We start from the raw sequence: 10,773 nt of genomic DNA, 5'->3' as shown, positions 1-10,773 counted from the left end.
AACACGCTGGTTCGATCTAAAAGTGTAAAGAAGACCAATCGACGATGTATTTATTATAAAAATCGATCCGTTTTTCTGTCCACGCGAACGCGCGCGAACTTTCCATTTCTGCACCAGGCTAAAGTCAGATGTACGGGGAGTATTTGAGGGGTGAAGGTTTTGACTAATTCTCAGCCGTATATTGCATGTACTTCGATAGCACGCACACAATACATGCGCCTAGACGCGCGTACCCGTAACTATACACGTGTACATATACTGCTTCTCTGACGAGTAAACCGAAGAAATATGGTATATACACATATATATATATACATATATACGTATACGTATATACACATACGAATCATTAAACGAAAGCTTTTTCCCTCTTAACTGGTAAAATATACATACATCTATACACATATATCATGTATGTCGCCTTGTTCGAGGTCATTGGCGGATCATATTTTTCGACTACTGTATAGCCCTTTCTTCGTCGATGAACAGGACTAAGAAAAAGAAAATGAAACAAAGTGACGTCGAAGCATCCGCGGTAATTAAGAGATTGAGCGGACGCAACGAACTCGCGGAAGTTGCGTTCGCCAAGCGTTCGCCAGGCGTTCGCCAGGCGTTCGACCGGAATGGACTGGTGTTCGTCTAACAAGAATGTTCCAGCCATAATAGATTTACAATTGGGCCACGCGGAAACCAGCGAACGGTCAAAGCTGGATAACGTAGAGGAACCGAACGCCCGTGAACCTCGATCGCGTCGCGAACGTCGAGGGCGTCGTCGGTGTGACGGTCGATGATCGAACAAATTCTTCGGCTCGATACTTAACGAACTCGTCTTACGTTTTCGTTTTCTTTCTTTTACCCTTTCCTCGTTTTTTCTTTCTGTTTTTTTTTTCTTCTTTTTTATGTTCGACAGTTGTATATGCTCGCTATCATTAGGATTTATTAAAGGAAGCGTAAGGCTCCGTACGTACATACATACATACGTAGGCCACATATAAGACACACACGCAACGTAGATTCCTTCTGTACGCCGCCTGTACCGATCTTTTTTCGTTTGTCCGAGCGACCCGTGCCTGTTCGTTTACGGGGCGAAAGGTATGGAGAACGGAATGCGTCGTGTCGGGTATGGAACACCACGGAGAGGGACAATATTATCGGGAAGAATACATATGAGACAGAAGGAACGGAAGTCTTGATCTATATCGATTTTTGCGGATAGATATTATCATATTTTCCGAGAGTTACGAGAGGACATTGTTACTGTAAAGATATGTAAGTTTATTTATCGCTAATAAAAATGAACGTTTATGAAAAATAACTGTTGGTTATCGTGATGTCGTTTTGTGGGATCTGTTCTCAACTTTTTACCGCCTTATTCGCTTACGAAATAGAATTAGCAGAAGCTGATGCTTATTTTTATCCAACGAATTAATCCAGCACTCCGCGGAGCTTATTTATTCGCGGAGCTATTTCAAGCGAGCCGCAATGCGAATTACATTAGAATGGATTATATCCAATTAGGAGAAACCGGCTAATCGCCGTATCTCTATCCGCTCCTATTTTCCATAATCTGTTCGTGCCGGCTATTGTCGCCTTCGAGTGGATGGGGTCGGTAAAAACACACGTACCAGGAAACCATTTTGTTTATTGGATTTATTAGACCCTTTAAAATATTTGAAACAGCGTGCGGCTCTTGTTATTTGGCGTAACAGTGAGATATCGTTAATAAGGTACACAGTACGAAGCTCAAGGTGAGCGAAGCGATCAAGATTCATTTAAAATTCGCGACTCAACCACCGCGCGATCTCGATCGAGATTCGCGGCATTTCGAGTTTTCAGATGGTGCAAGCGCCAGTTTCCGTCGTCCATGCGTCCCGTCTGCGTTCCCATGGAATTTTCGGGAACGCGATCCGATAACAGTCGCGATCGATCGTCCTCGATCGATCCTCCATCCGGTGACTTTGCAATGCAATCGATACTGTTTGCTGCAGTGCTGATTGTTCTTAATTTACATTACTTTAGATGGAGCACAAAGTGTGTGACTTAGATTAGACGAGAGAGAGAGAGAGAGAGAGAGAGAGGGAGAAAGAGAGAGGGAAGTAAAATCGAAAAATCCACATATCTTACGAGAAGAAATCGATAACGAACCGGTCGCTATTTTACATTGACACAGGCGACCGAGACACGAAAATAGTCGACGAGTGCATTTAAAGCGAGGTAATCAGCGTTTGCTTCGGAAGAGGAGCACGATCGCGTGAAATGTTTTATTAATTATAGTTATATTTATAGAATTCCCAAACGCGTTTCTCTGTGCGTTCTTCAATCTAGAGGGATCGCCTTACCAACGATCGTCTCCCCGTCTTCTCAAGCCGATCTTCTCGCTCGTCGCGCGACGCTAGTCGCTGAGCATAATTCACGAAGATTTATTGTGGATACTCTTCTCAGCACAGTTAACGAAGGGAATTAGACGACGCGTCGCTTGCTGGGACTTTATGTTACACGAAACGCGAGCCGCCTTTTTCGTCTTCGCGTTACACGCCAGAAAAATGCTAGCGCTAAATGACATACTAGACTGACAAACTCGTTCACTTTTATAACGGTTATAATTAATCGTATCGTTCGAAACTTAAATGATATTGGAGGTAGAAGAAATTCAAAGTAGACGTTGTGCGCTTCAGTTCGGTAAGTTCAATTGAGGTGCCGTTCGTATTTGGCGGCACGCGCCAGTAATAGGCAGAAGGGAGGAAAGCAACTGATCGACGGATAGCTGGATGCGTCTCAACTTGGGTAACATAAAATCACACCAGGCGTTTTATCTATAAATGTTACGGTAGGTGCGATTAGGGCTTGTCGAAACGGTCCTCCGACTTTGATCGAACATAACGAGCCCCGCGATTAGGCCGATTTATCGGGTTGAAAGTGGCGCCGCGAGCTCGTCCCTCGATCGGACAGTGGCACACCCTACTGACTCGAAACGCAACCATCTTCCGCGTCGGCGCGAATTTCAATGTTCACCTCGTCTTTCCTTTCGTTACTTTCTCTTTCGTTTCTTTCCACGTTCGACGCTTCTACTCTCTCTTGATATATATATCTTTAAATTCATTTCTCGTTTTGTTCGATGTGTGCAACGAACGAAAGAATCAGAAGACTAGGACGTTTCGAAGGAATCGTTTCGGCGAACGGCGAGTGAAATTTCAATCGTCGACGTCTTTTTTTTTCTTTTTTCTTTTACATGCAACGAAGTGAATGTCAGAGGAGGAAAAGATGTTTTGACGAACAGGTTTATCCGTCGACGGTTGATTCGTCGTTAATTCGTTCTATCTAACACAGACACGAGAATAGGTAAAATCCTAGTAGCCCGGGGACAGCACCTCCTCTTCCTCGTCCTCTTCGTCGTCGTCGATCCCTGGCTCGCCGAGCGCGTGTGCGAATTCTGGAACAAAAACGAATATTGGTCCCCCTTCTCGAAGTTAGATAACCAAGTGTCCTTAACGGTGCCATAAACATAAATAGGCCCGCCTATCAGATACCCGTGTCGATTCCCCGCAGAGGATCCGCCGTACACCGTATCCACCCCTCTATTACAAACGCAAAACTCCAGGCTCTCCTTGGCATAGAATTAGATACGATTTCTGAAACTTTCCCCCCAGCTAGAATCGAATCACTTCAGAGACATATTGGCCGTTCCAACATATTTTGTATGCAACTCGTGGCCCCCGAAGAAAATAAATTCACCGAATTGCGGTATAAATTCTCGCGATCCCGCGGCACGAGTACGGAAGCTACACCATGGATGAGGTGTTCCCTCGAATCCCGTGTCGTTCAAAAAAAATTGATCGCAGGTACACTGGAATATGTACCTACCCTTCGTCCCTAAGGGTGAGGAGGATAATCGCGATCGAAATATTTCGTTTTATCGTTGATAATTCAACCCGACAATGCCCATTCGAGGAACATCGAATACACGATATACGAGGAGAAGGTGAAGAGCTAAATGGGAATTTAAAAGAGAGGAAAATCGAGGGGACCACCCCCAATGGTTCCGATTTTAGTCTGATCACCGAGAAACTCTAGTCACGAAACCTTCTTGGCCCACGAGAACTAATTTCTCTGCTACTGACCCTTCTCTCGCGAGTATCCACGTTTTTCCACCCCTTGGTAGCTACGAAATTCCCTTGACCTTGGTCCGCGACACGCATCGATCAATCGTAGCCTTCGAACACGCGGAAGAAGACGCACACGCGAGCTGAGGATCGAGAAGGCCAGGTACGAAGGGATTCCCACCCCTGTTACGAGCACTCGTATTTTTCTCCGATTATTAGAGAGTCTTATGGAGGGTTGGACTTACCGTAGAAATCGATCCGACCGTCTCCGTCCACGTCCACTTCCTTGATCATATCCTCGACTGGAACACACAAGAGAAGCGGCTTACATGTTGCATCTGGCGCGCTTCAAACGGAATCTGTGAGGTAAGTCTTCGGGCAAGCAGGGTGGCAAAGGATTGCGTTCACGATTTGTGTCCTGTATTCTCTCTACTTTATCTTGCTGTTACTTTATCGTACATACTGATCGGCGCGTAGCTTGTTTGTTATTTAGAAGTCGAAAGCTTTACGATTCGTAAAGATCGATCCTCGAAGGGGACGCATAAAATGATTACTAATAGTTCGTTTTGCGCGACACTTGCTTTAAGTAATGAAATACGATGTAACGAGCGCGATATATCTTGTTCACATAATACAATAACCAATTGAATTGTAAATGTACAAAGCGGGACAGTTTATGATTAAATGTTATTTCATTTGTCCTCCGCTTAATTTATATTAAAATATATTACGGCTATATTGCAACGTGAATTTAAACGGATGTAAAATTGTCGAACGAGGAGAATTCTTGAAAAATGTCTACCGCGTACACGGAACGTGTTACAATTCGGTTGGATTGATTACAAAATTGCCAGGCAGAGTGACGGGAAGTTGAAATTTAATATCACCGGCATTAGCGGTGTGTCCGCCGTAGGCATTCAGTGACACGGCAAATATTGCATTTGGCCTGATTAAAATCATCCATGGACGATCGTATGTTAATTGACGTGGCCGGCAGCGCGCGGCAATTTAATTTTTCCCTCTCGCGTTTTTCTCGCGCGAACCTCCCGGAGTGTTCGCGCGCGAAATATCGCGACGCGCGATTAATATTCCGGCTGGCGTTTTTCGCGCGTGAAAAACGCCTCGATAATGCGGCCGTTTTCCACCGCGACACGTGTACCTCGTGTGTAACCCCGTGTACCGTGTCGGGGGTAAAGTGAAAAACGAGCGTCGGTGGTCAGACGCGACGCGGCCGAGCCAGCGTCGCGGATTTTCCATTTTAATTCTATTTTCATAACTCGATAAACTCATGCAAATGCCGCTCCCGTGAATTTTCACATTAACGGCCCTTTTCATTCCCTGGCCGGGGTTTATGCATTTTCCAGTAAGTATTTTTGCATACAGGACTCGGGCTCTGTAATTTATCGGTCGTTTGCCGTTTAATTTTAATCCTCCTAATTGCGAGCTTTTATGCAAGATGGTAAATAACTTTCTATTCGGAATGGTAGCGAGCGTAACAATTCCCGCAACCCCTACGACCGATTAGCGGCAAATCGTTGCAGCGTTCCCCCGTCAATATCAATCAGGATTATCTCAGGTCCGTCAAAGCAACCCCTCGGTACAAGCCTTCACCAACGAACGTCGATTTCTATTAGAACTTATCGCCACTAAAAGCGCCGAGTACGTAGCCGTGCGGGACTGAATGCCGTTAATATATAACGTCGATCTCTGCGTATCGATTCCAGGAGAGCCGGGCATCGCCTTTCCCTCGACCCTTGTTTTTCTCGAAAACCTCACCGTTCTACGACTACCCTCGAATTGTGTCGCGCAATTGGCTAAATTTCTCGAAGAGCGTTATTACCCATTACCGTAATCAGTTTCGTAGTCCTGCGGCAATTATTAATACGTACACAGAAATACGTGTGCAGCACAAATTGATTCCGGTCAATTAGTAACCTCATCCCACCGATCGGACGGATTATTACGTAGCCGGCTATAGATGGAGCTGAATGGAGATGAAGCACGCGAGTAATTTGCTCGTCTCACAGGATTGCGCGCGCTATTAACGGAAGCCCGGGACAAATTTGCGCGAGACGCTACTTGATTGTTCGCATCGTGAAACTTTTACGAGGTAAACGGGCCGAGGGGTGCCGCCGGGGGTGAGAGTGGATAGTTTCATTGTTTTTGCACGGGCCGCGGTTATTTCACCGGCCTGTTCGAGCGAGTTAACTTTGTTACCCGCTTCATCCGGCTCGGTTGATTGTCGTAACGATAAAGGGGAGAGAAAAACCACCTTGCCCGTAAACACTCGAACTGATACGGAACGTCGAGCGATAAACAGAGAGACAAACAACAACAATTAATTCTGCTTTAATATTACGCGATAAGGCAACGGTCAGATCTTTTTAATAAATCTGAGAAACAAACCCCGTTCATTTTCGTCCGATTTTTCATCAGATATCGGGAAATTTTCAAGGATAGCTCCGATTGCGAGCATCGTTCCACGCAACAGCGCAATTCCTCGACGACGCCTCGTCGTCTCAGATTCTATTGGCGAAAAATTCAAGCAGATCGATCGGAACAACGACGAGGACAAACGACGCGACGTTCACTCTGCAAAGAGGTCCGCGAGATTGCCGCGTGACAGTGGGATAACGAGAGAGCCTCGGTCATGTTACCACGTCTGTTTATACGCGCGTCTCGTTCTTCACGGTAAAACGGAGTTCTCGCGCGCCAGAGATCAGACGTTCTCCGCTTCCTTTCACGGGGTTGAAAGTCACCGCGTCGAACTCGAGGTAACTGGTAACGACGCGTCAAATAGAATTAGAGAGCACGCCGCGAGGGTTAATCCCGTGGGAAAACAGCAGGGAACGCGAACAAAGGGGACGGATGTTTTCTCGAACCTTACCAGAATCTTATTCCGCTTCGGGATACTAATAAACATACCACCGCCCTCGTTTTATTTTCTTGGATTGGGCAACCTTCGAGATAATATTGGAGTTTTGCCACATCAGTTTTCGAAGGGGAGATCTCCCGGTTTTTCCACAGGGAAATACCGCGAAATTTTTGGTTGCGTCAGTGGGTGGCGCAAGTTGGATTTTGGAAAATTTCCGCGCGGAAGTTTTTCCCGAATAACTCGAGGGATTTCGGTGTGCGCGCGAACGTTGCAGCGATCTCGAGGTTACATCCCGCGGAAGTTTTCACCGGAAATTTGTCACGACAGATGGACCGTATCTCGATTCACGTTCGCGCGTTTTAAAGAAGGCGTCAACGAGGCGAGATTGGATTCGATTTGTCGCGGGAACGTAGGACAAGCGCGGAATTGCTGTCGAAGTGAAAACTTCCCACGAGCTCCTCGCCTCGTTTTCGTTCCGCGAGACGGCACCCTCTTTTAACGGTGCCTCTCCACCCTTGTTGCTCGCGCGTTTACAAACATCCAATCAATATATCCGACTCGCTTAAACTCGGAATCCATCAGGCGCAATTAACGCTGAAGCGTGGACGATTGTTTGCGATCGTTTCGAATAAAATAACAGAACCACTGAATTACGATCGCTGCGAATAATTTTGGAAATTCGACTTATTACTCGCTTTCGTGGTAAAATATCAAACATCAGAAACGTTATTTTCAGCGGAGAGACTCGTAGTAGTTACGAGACGCGTTGTCTGAGTAGCAACAGGGGACAAGCCACTTCTACTTCAGCGCCAGGCTCGAACGTACCTAAATAAGAGCCAAATGTCCCAAAACACTTGAGGGGATTAGGACCTGCAACTTTCCACGATATCTTTATGATTCTTGCGGCTTCCCTAATCCGCAGAATACCAATTTCTGTTGTCTTCAAGCTAATACGCTCGTACAACAATTATCGCTTTCACTTTCCCCTCTATTTCCAGAAGAAACATTCCCCGTCATGTGTCAGGCGATACCGTTATAACTCACTTACGTACGCTCGTCATTATTCGACGTGTACCTGTATTTGCCGTTTGCATTTATTCGCTTACGTTTCCGGCTTGTTTGTTGACCGATCGCAGGACGAAAATTAAAAGTAACGCTAAACAATCGGAACGCGCGCGCGTACGACTCGACGCGCGCCACTAGTTGCGCGTAACAAGGCTTTCAAGCTAACGTAAACAGGATAAAAATAAGCGTACGTACTCTCTTCCTCGGAGAGATCCTCGCCCAGGCACTGCAGCACGGCCCTCAGGTCGGACGCGGTGATGTATCCACGGTTGTGCTTATCGAACACCTGGAAAGAGACAATGGAGGAGGCTATAGAAGAGAGAACGATGAAATCAAGGAACAAAGAGGGTACGGGCTGGGCCGCACAAATCACCCGCCGAAATAGATTCTTTTATTTCGAGATAAATGGAATACCCGCGCGAAACGAGATGGCGGACGGCCGTTCCGTTGGTGGGTAGGGCGGCTATCTTTCGAGGGGCGTCGATGGCCGCGCGAGAAAATGCCACCGCGGGAATAATAACGACGCGCACGTCTATCATTTATCGTCTCGCGTCGCGTCGCAGACGCAGCCACGGAACCATCGAGCTTTTCGTGGGAATAGAATTGGGATTGATGCCGCTCCTGGGAACGTTCTCTCCGTACACAGGCGTTCCGCGCTCCTCCGCTCGACCTTGATGCAGCCACCCTTCTCCGATGTCCGCTTCGTTACCGGTAAATTAATGGGTTTGCCTTGGCGAGGGAAACACGGGGACGTTCCAAGAGTCGCGCGTTCGACCATCACTAAACCGTGATGTCCATTTCGGACAAGCGGCTGATGGTATTCGTGATCGATCGTGAGGGACGTAAGAAATGTGGACCGTGTGTTGCACTTGTTTAATGCGAACAATTGACGATCGTTACATTCACGAGACCACGTAAATCGTGGACGTCGTTGGACAAATCGCATTCAGCTATGATGGAGATAATTCGTGATATCCCATGATCGAACGTTTCCGCGGGTTTCGAGGAATAATTTAATTACAAATGACTCTTGTTTTGCCATATGGTTCGCAAATATTCTGCACGGCGCGTTGTTGCGCCGGAATATTGCTCGGATATTTACTAAATTCGTCTCTGGTAAATACGCGTCGATGTTCGACGGTTGGTAAACGTTTCTGCTTTTAATACCCAGACGCTCGCGCGTTTGTTTAACGGATATTTCGACTCGTTTAACTATCGCGTTTTCTTGTATTTTTAACTCCGACGGATCGCGAAGTTTGCGATGCGAAATATCGACACGGTTTGCACAAATTTGAAATCCGTTTTAAGCTTTTTTAGCTCGATGGAAATTATGTATGACGTGTTTCAGAACGCGCAGGATTATTTCTGCACTTTAATTTTCCGTAATGCAATTGACGCGATGCAATTAATGCAATTGATACAAGCAGCTATAAAAGGGAGCGAGGGCGGCACAGCGTCGCGTGGCTCTTTACCAAATGAAGCTGGGCGGAATTAGAAGGAAAAATTGAGTGGCTTAAAATATATAGAATCCCCTAAGCGAGTGCAATATGCAGTCGCTCTCTGTTCAAACGCAGCCACGCATCGATTCTTCTTACAAGGCATCCCTCGCTGCTCCACCGTTCGAAGCCTACTTTGCGACACGCGCAGCACACCTCGTGGAAGATTATTGACAGAATACTATGAAGTTCCAGCGTTATTCAGCGAACAAGTAGAACGTCGAAGTAACTAAACATTTAACAGAAGCACGGCAACCATTACTCTTTGAACTTGCGAACAATACCAGCGAGGATCGTCGCACGACGACTCTGCTATCCATTTCGATCCTCGAAATCTTCTTCCATGCGCACAAAAGAAGGCGTACCGTTCTATCTTCTCCTTTCTCGCCCTTATCTCGAGGTAAAAGGGCAAGAGCGTCGTAGGTAGACGGTGATTGCGAATCGAACGGCTTCCAGGTTCGCGGAAGTCAGCGATTCTCCCATTACAGTTTAACGATTACACACTTTTCTGTTTCTCCGATGGCTGGAAATCGTTGGCCCGGCTCCGTTTCCGGCCACGGTGGAAGGAAATGGGAAAGGGCAAGCGTAAAAACTGCCGGCGCAAAGAGATCCCGCGTTTCGGTGCGCGCGTTCGTCCTGGCTGCTTCGCCCAAGGCACTTGCGAACGGGTCATTAGAATAATTGCTAGATCATTTGGCTCCCTAACTATTCCATTGTTTGCCCGCGTCGATAGTTTTGCCGCGTAAACGTCGAGCCGACGAGTGGACGCGTGCTAATTAACAGTATTGTCGTTCGCATAATCGAGGCGCAAACGCACGCCGGAACCGTGATGTCGCGCGATGATGGCGGCAATTTTTCCGCGGCAATATCGCCAATGAGCTATCCGCCGTACTGATTGATCGATCGATCGAATAGACTTTATCCGGCCACGATTCGAATCCACCGCTCTCGAATCAAAGTGATCGCTTTAATTGATTAACTTACGCGGCACGTTGACGAATCGTTTTTCCGTGGATCGACCAGATGCGAAACTGAATATTGCAAACGGGACGATCTCTATCCCGAAACGAAGGGGGAGGCTGTGCATTTGAGGCAAGTATCGATATCTGATGTATGGGTCAACGGTAATTCCCGTGCGAACCGTGCGCAGATGACGAATAATTCGTATAATAGCGTTAAGTCGTAAAGGTTGTAAGGGTTAAACGCGATTAATCGCGTACAAGCTCCGCTACAGGTA

The 10,773-nt window shown here is 46.7% G+C and overlaps 1 protein-coding gene across 3 annotated transcripts in view; it reads right to left on the bottom strand.

Annotated features, from left to right (window-relative positions):
* Positions 1-3,204: 3,204 nt before the first annotated feature.
* Positions 3,205-10,773, bottom strand: part of LOC143429126 (uncharacterized) — a 63,785-nt gene continuing 56,216 nt past the window's right edge. For all 3 annotated transcript variants that reach the window (XM_076904581.1, XM_076904579.1, XM_076904580.1), the window contains exons 5-7: positions 8,236-8,326; positions 4,346-4,402; positions 3,205-3,430 (exon numbers count right to left, since the gene is read on the bottom strand). In XM_076904581.1, the coding sequence (XP_076760696.1) occupies positions 3,348-3,430; positions 4,346-4,402; positions 8,236-8,326 (231 nt within the window). In that variant the 3' untranslated portion in view covers positions 3,205-3,347. The remainder of the gene's footprint in view (positions 3,431-4,345; positions 4,403-8,235; positions 8,327-10,773) is intronic.

Source organism: Xylocopa sonorina, chromosome 11 (assembly GCF_050948175.1).
Source record: "Xylocopa sonorina isolate GNS202 chromosome 11, iyXylSono1_principal, whole genome shotgun sequence".
NCBI classification, from domain to species: Eukaryota; Metazoa; Arthropoda; class Insecta; order Hymenoptera; family Apidae; genus Xylocopa; species Xylocopa sonorina.
This window is presented reverse-complemented; position numbering and strand designations above follow the sequence as displayed.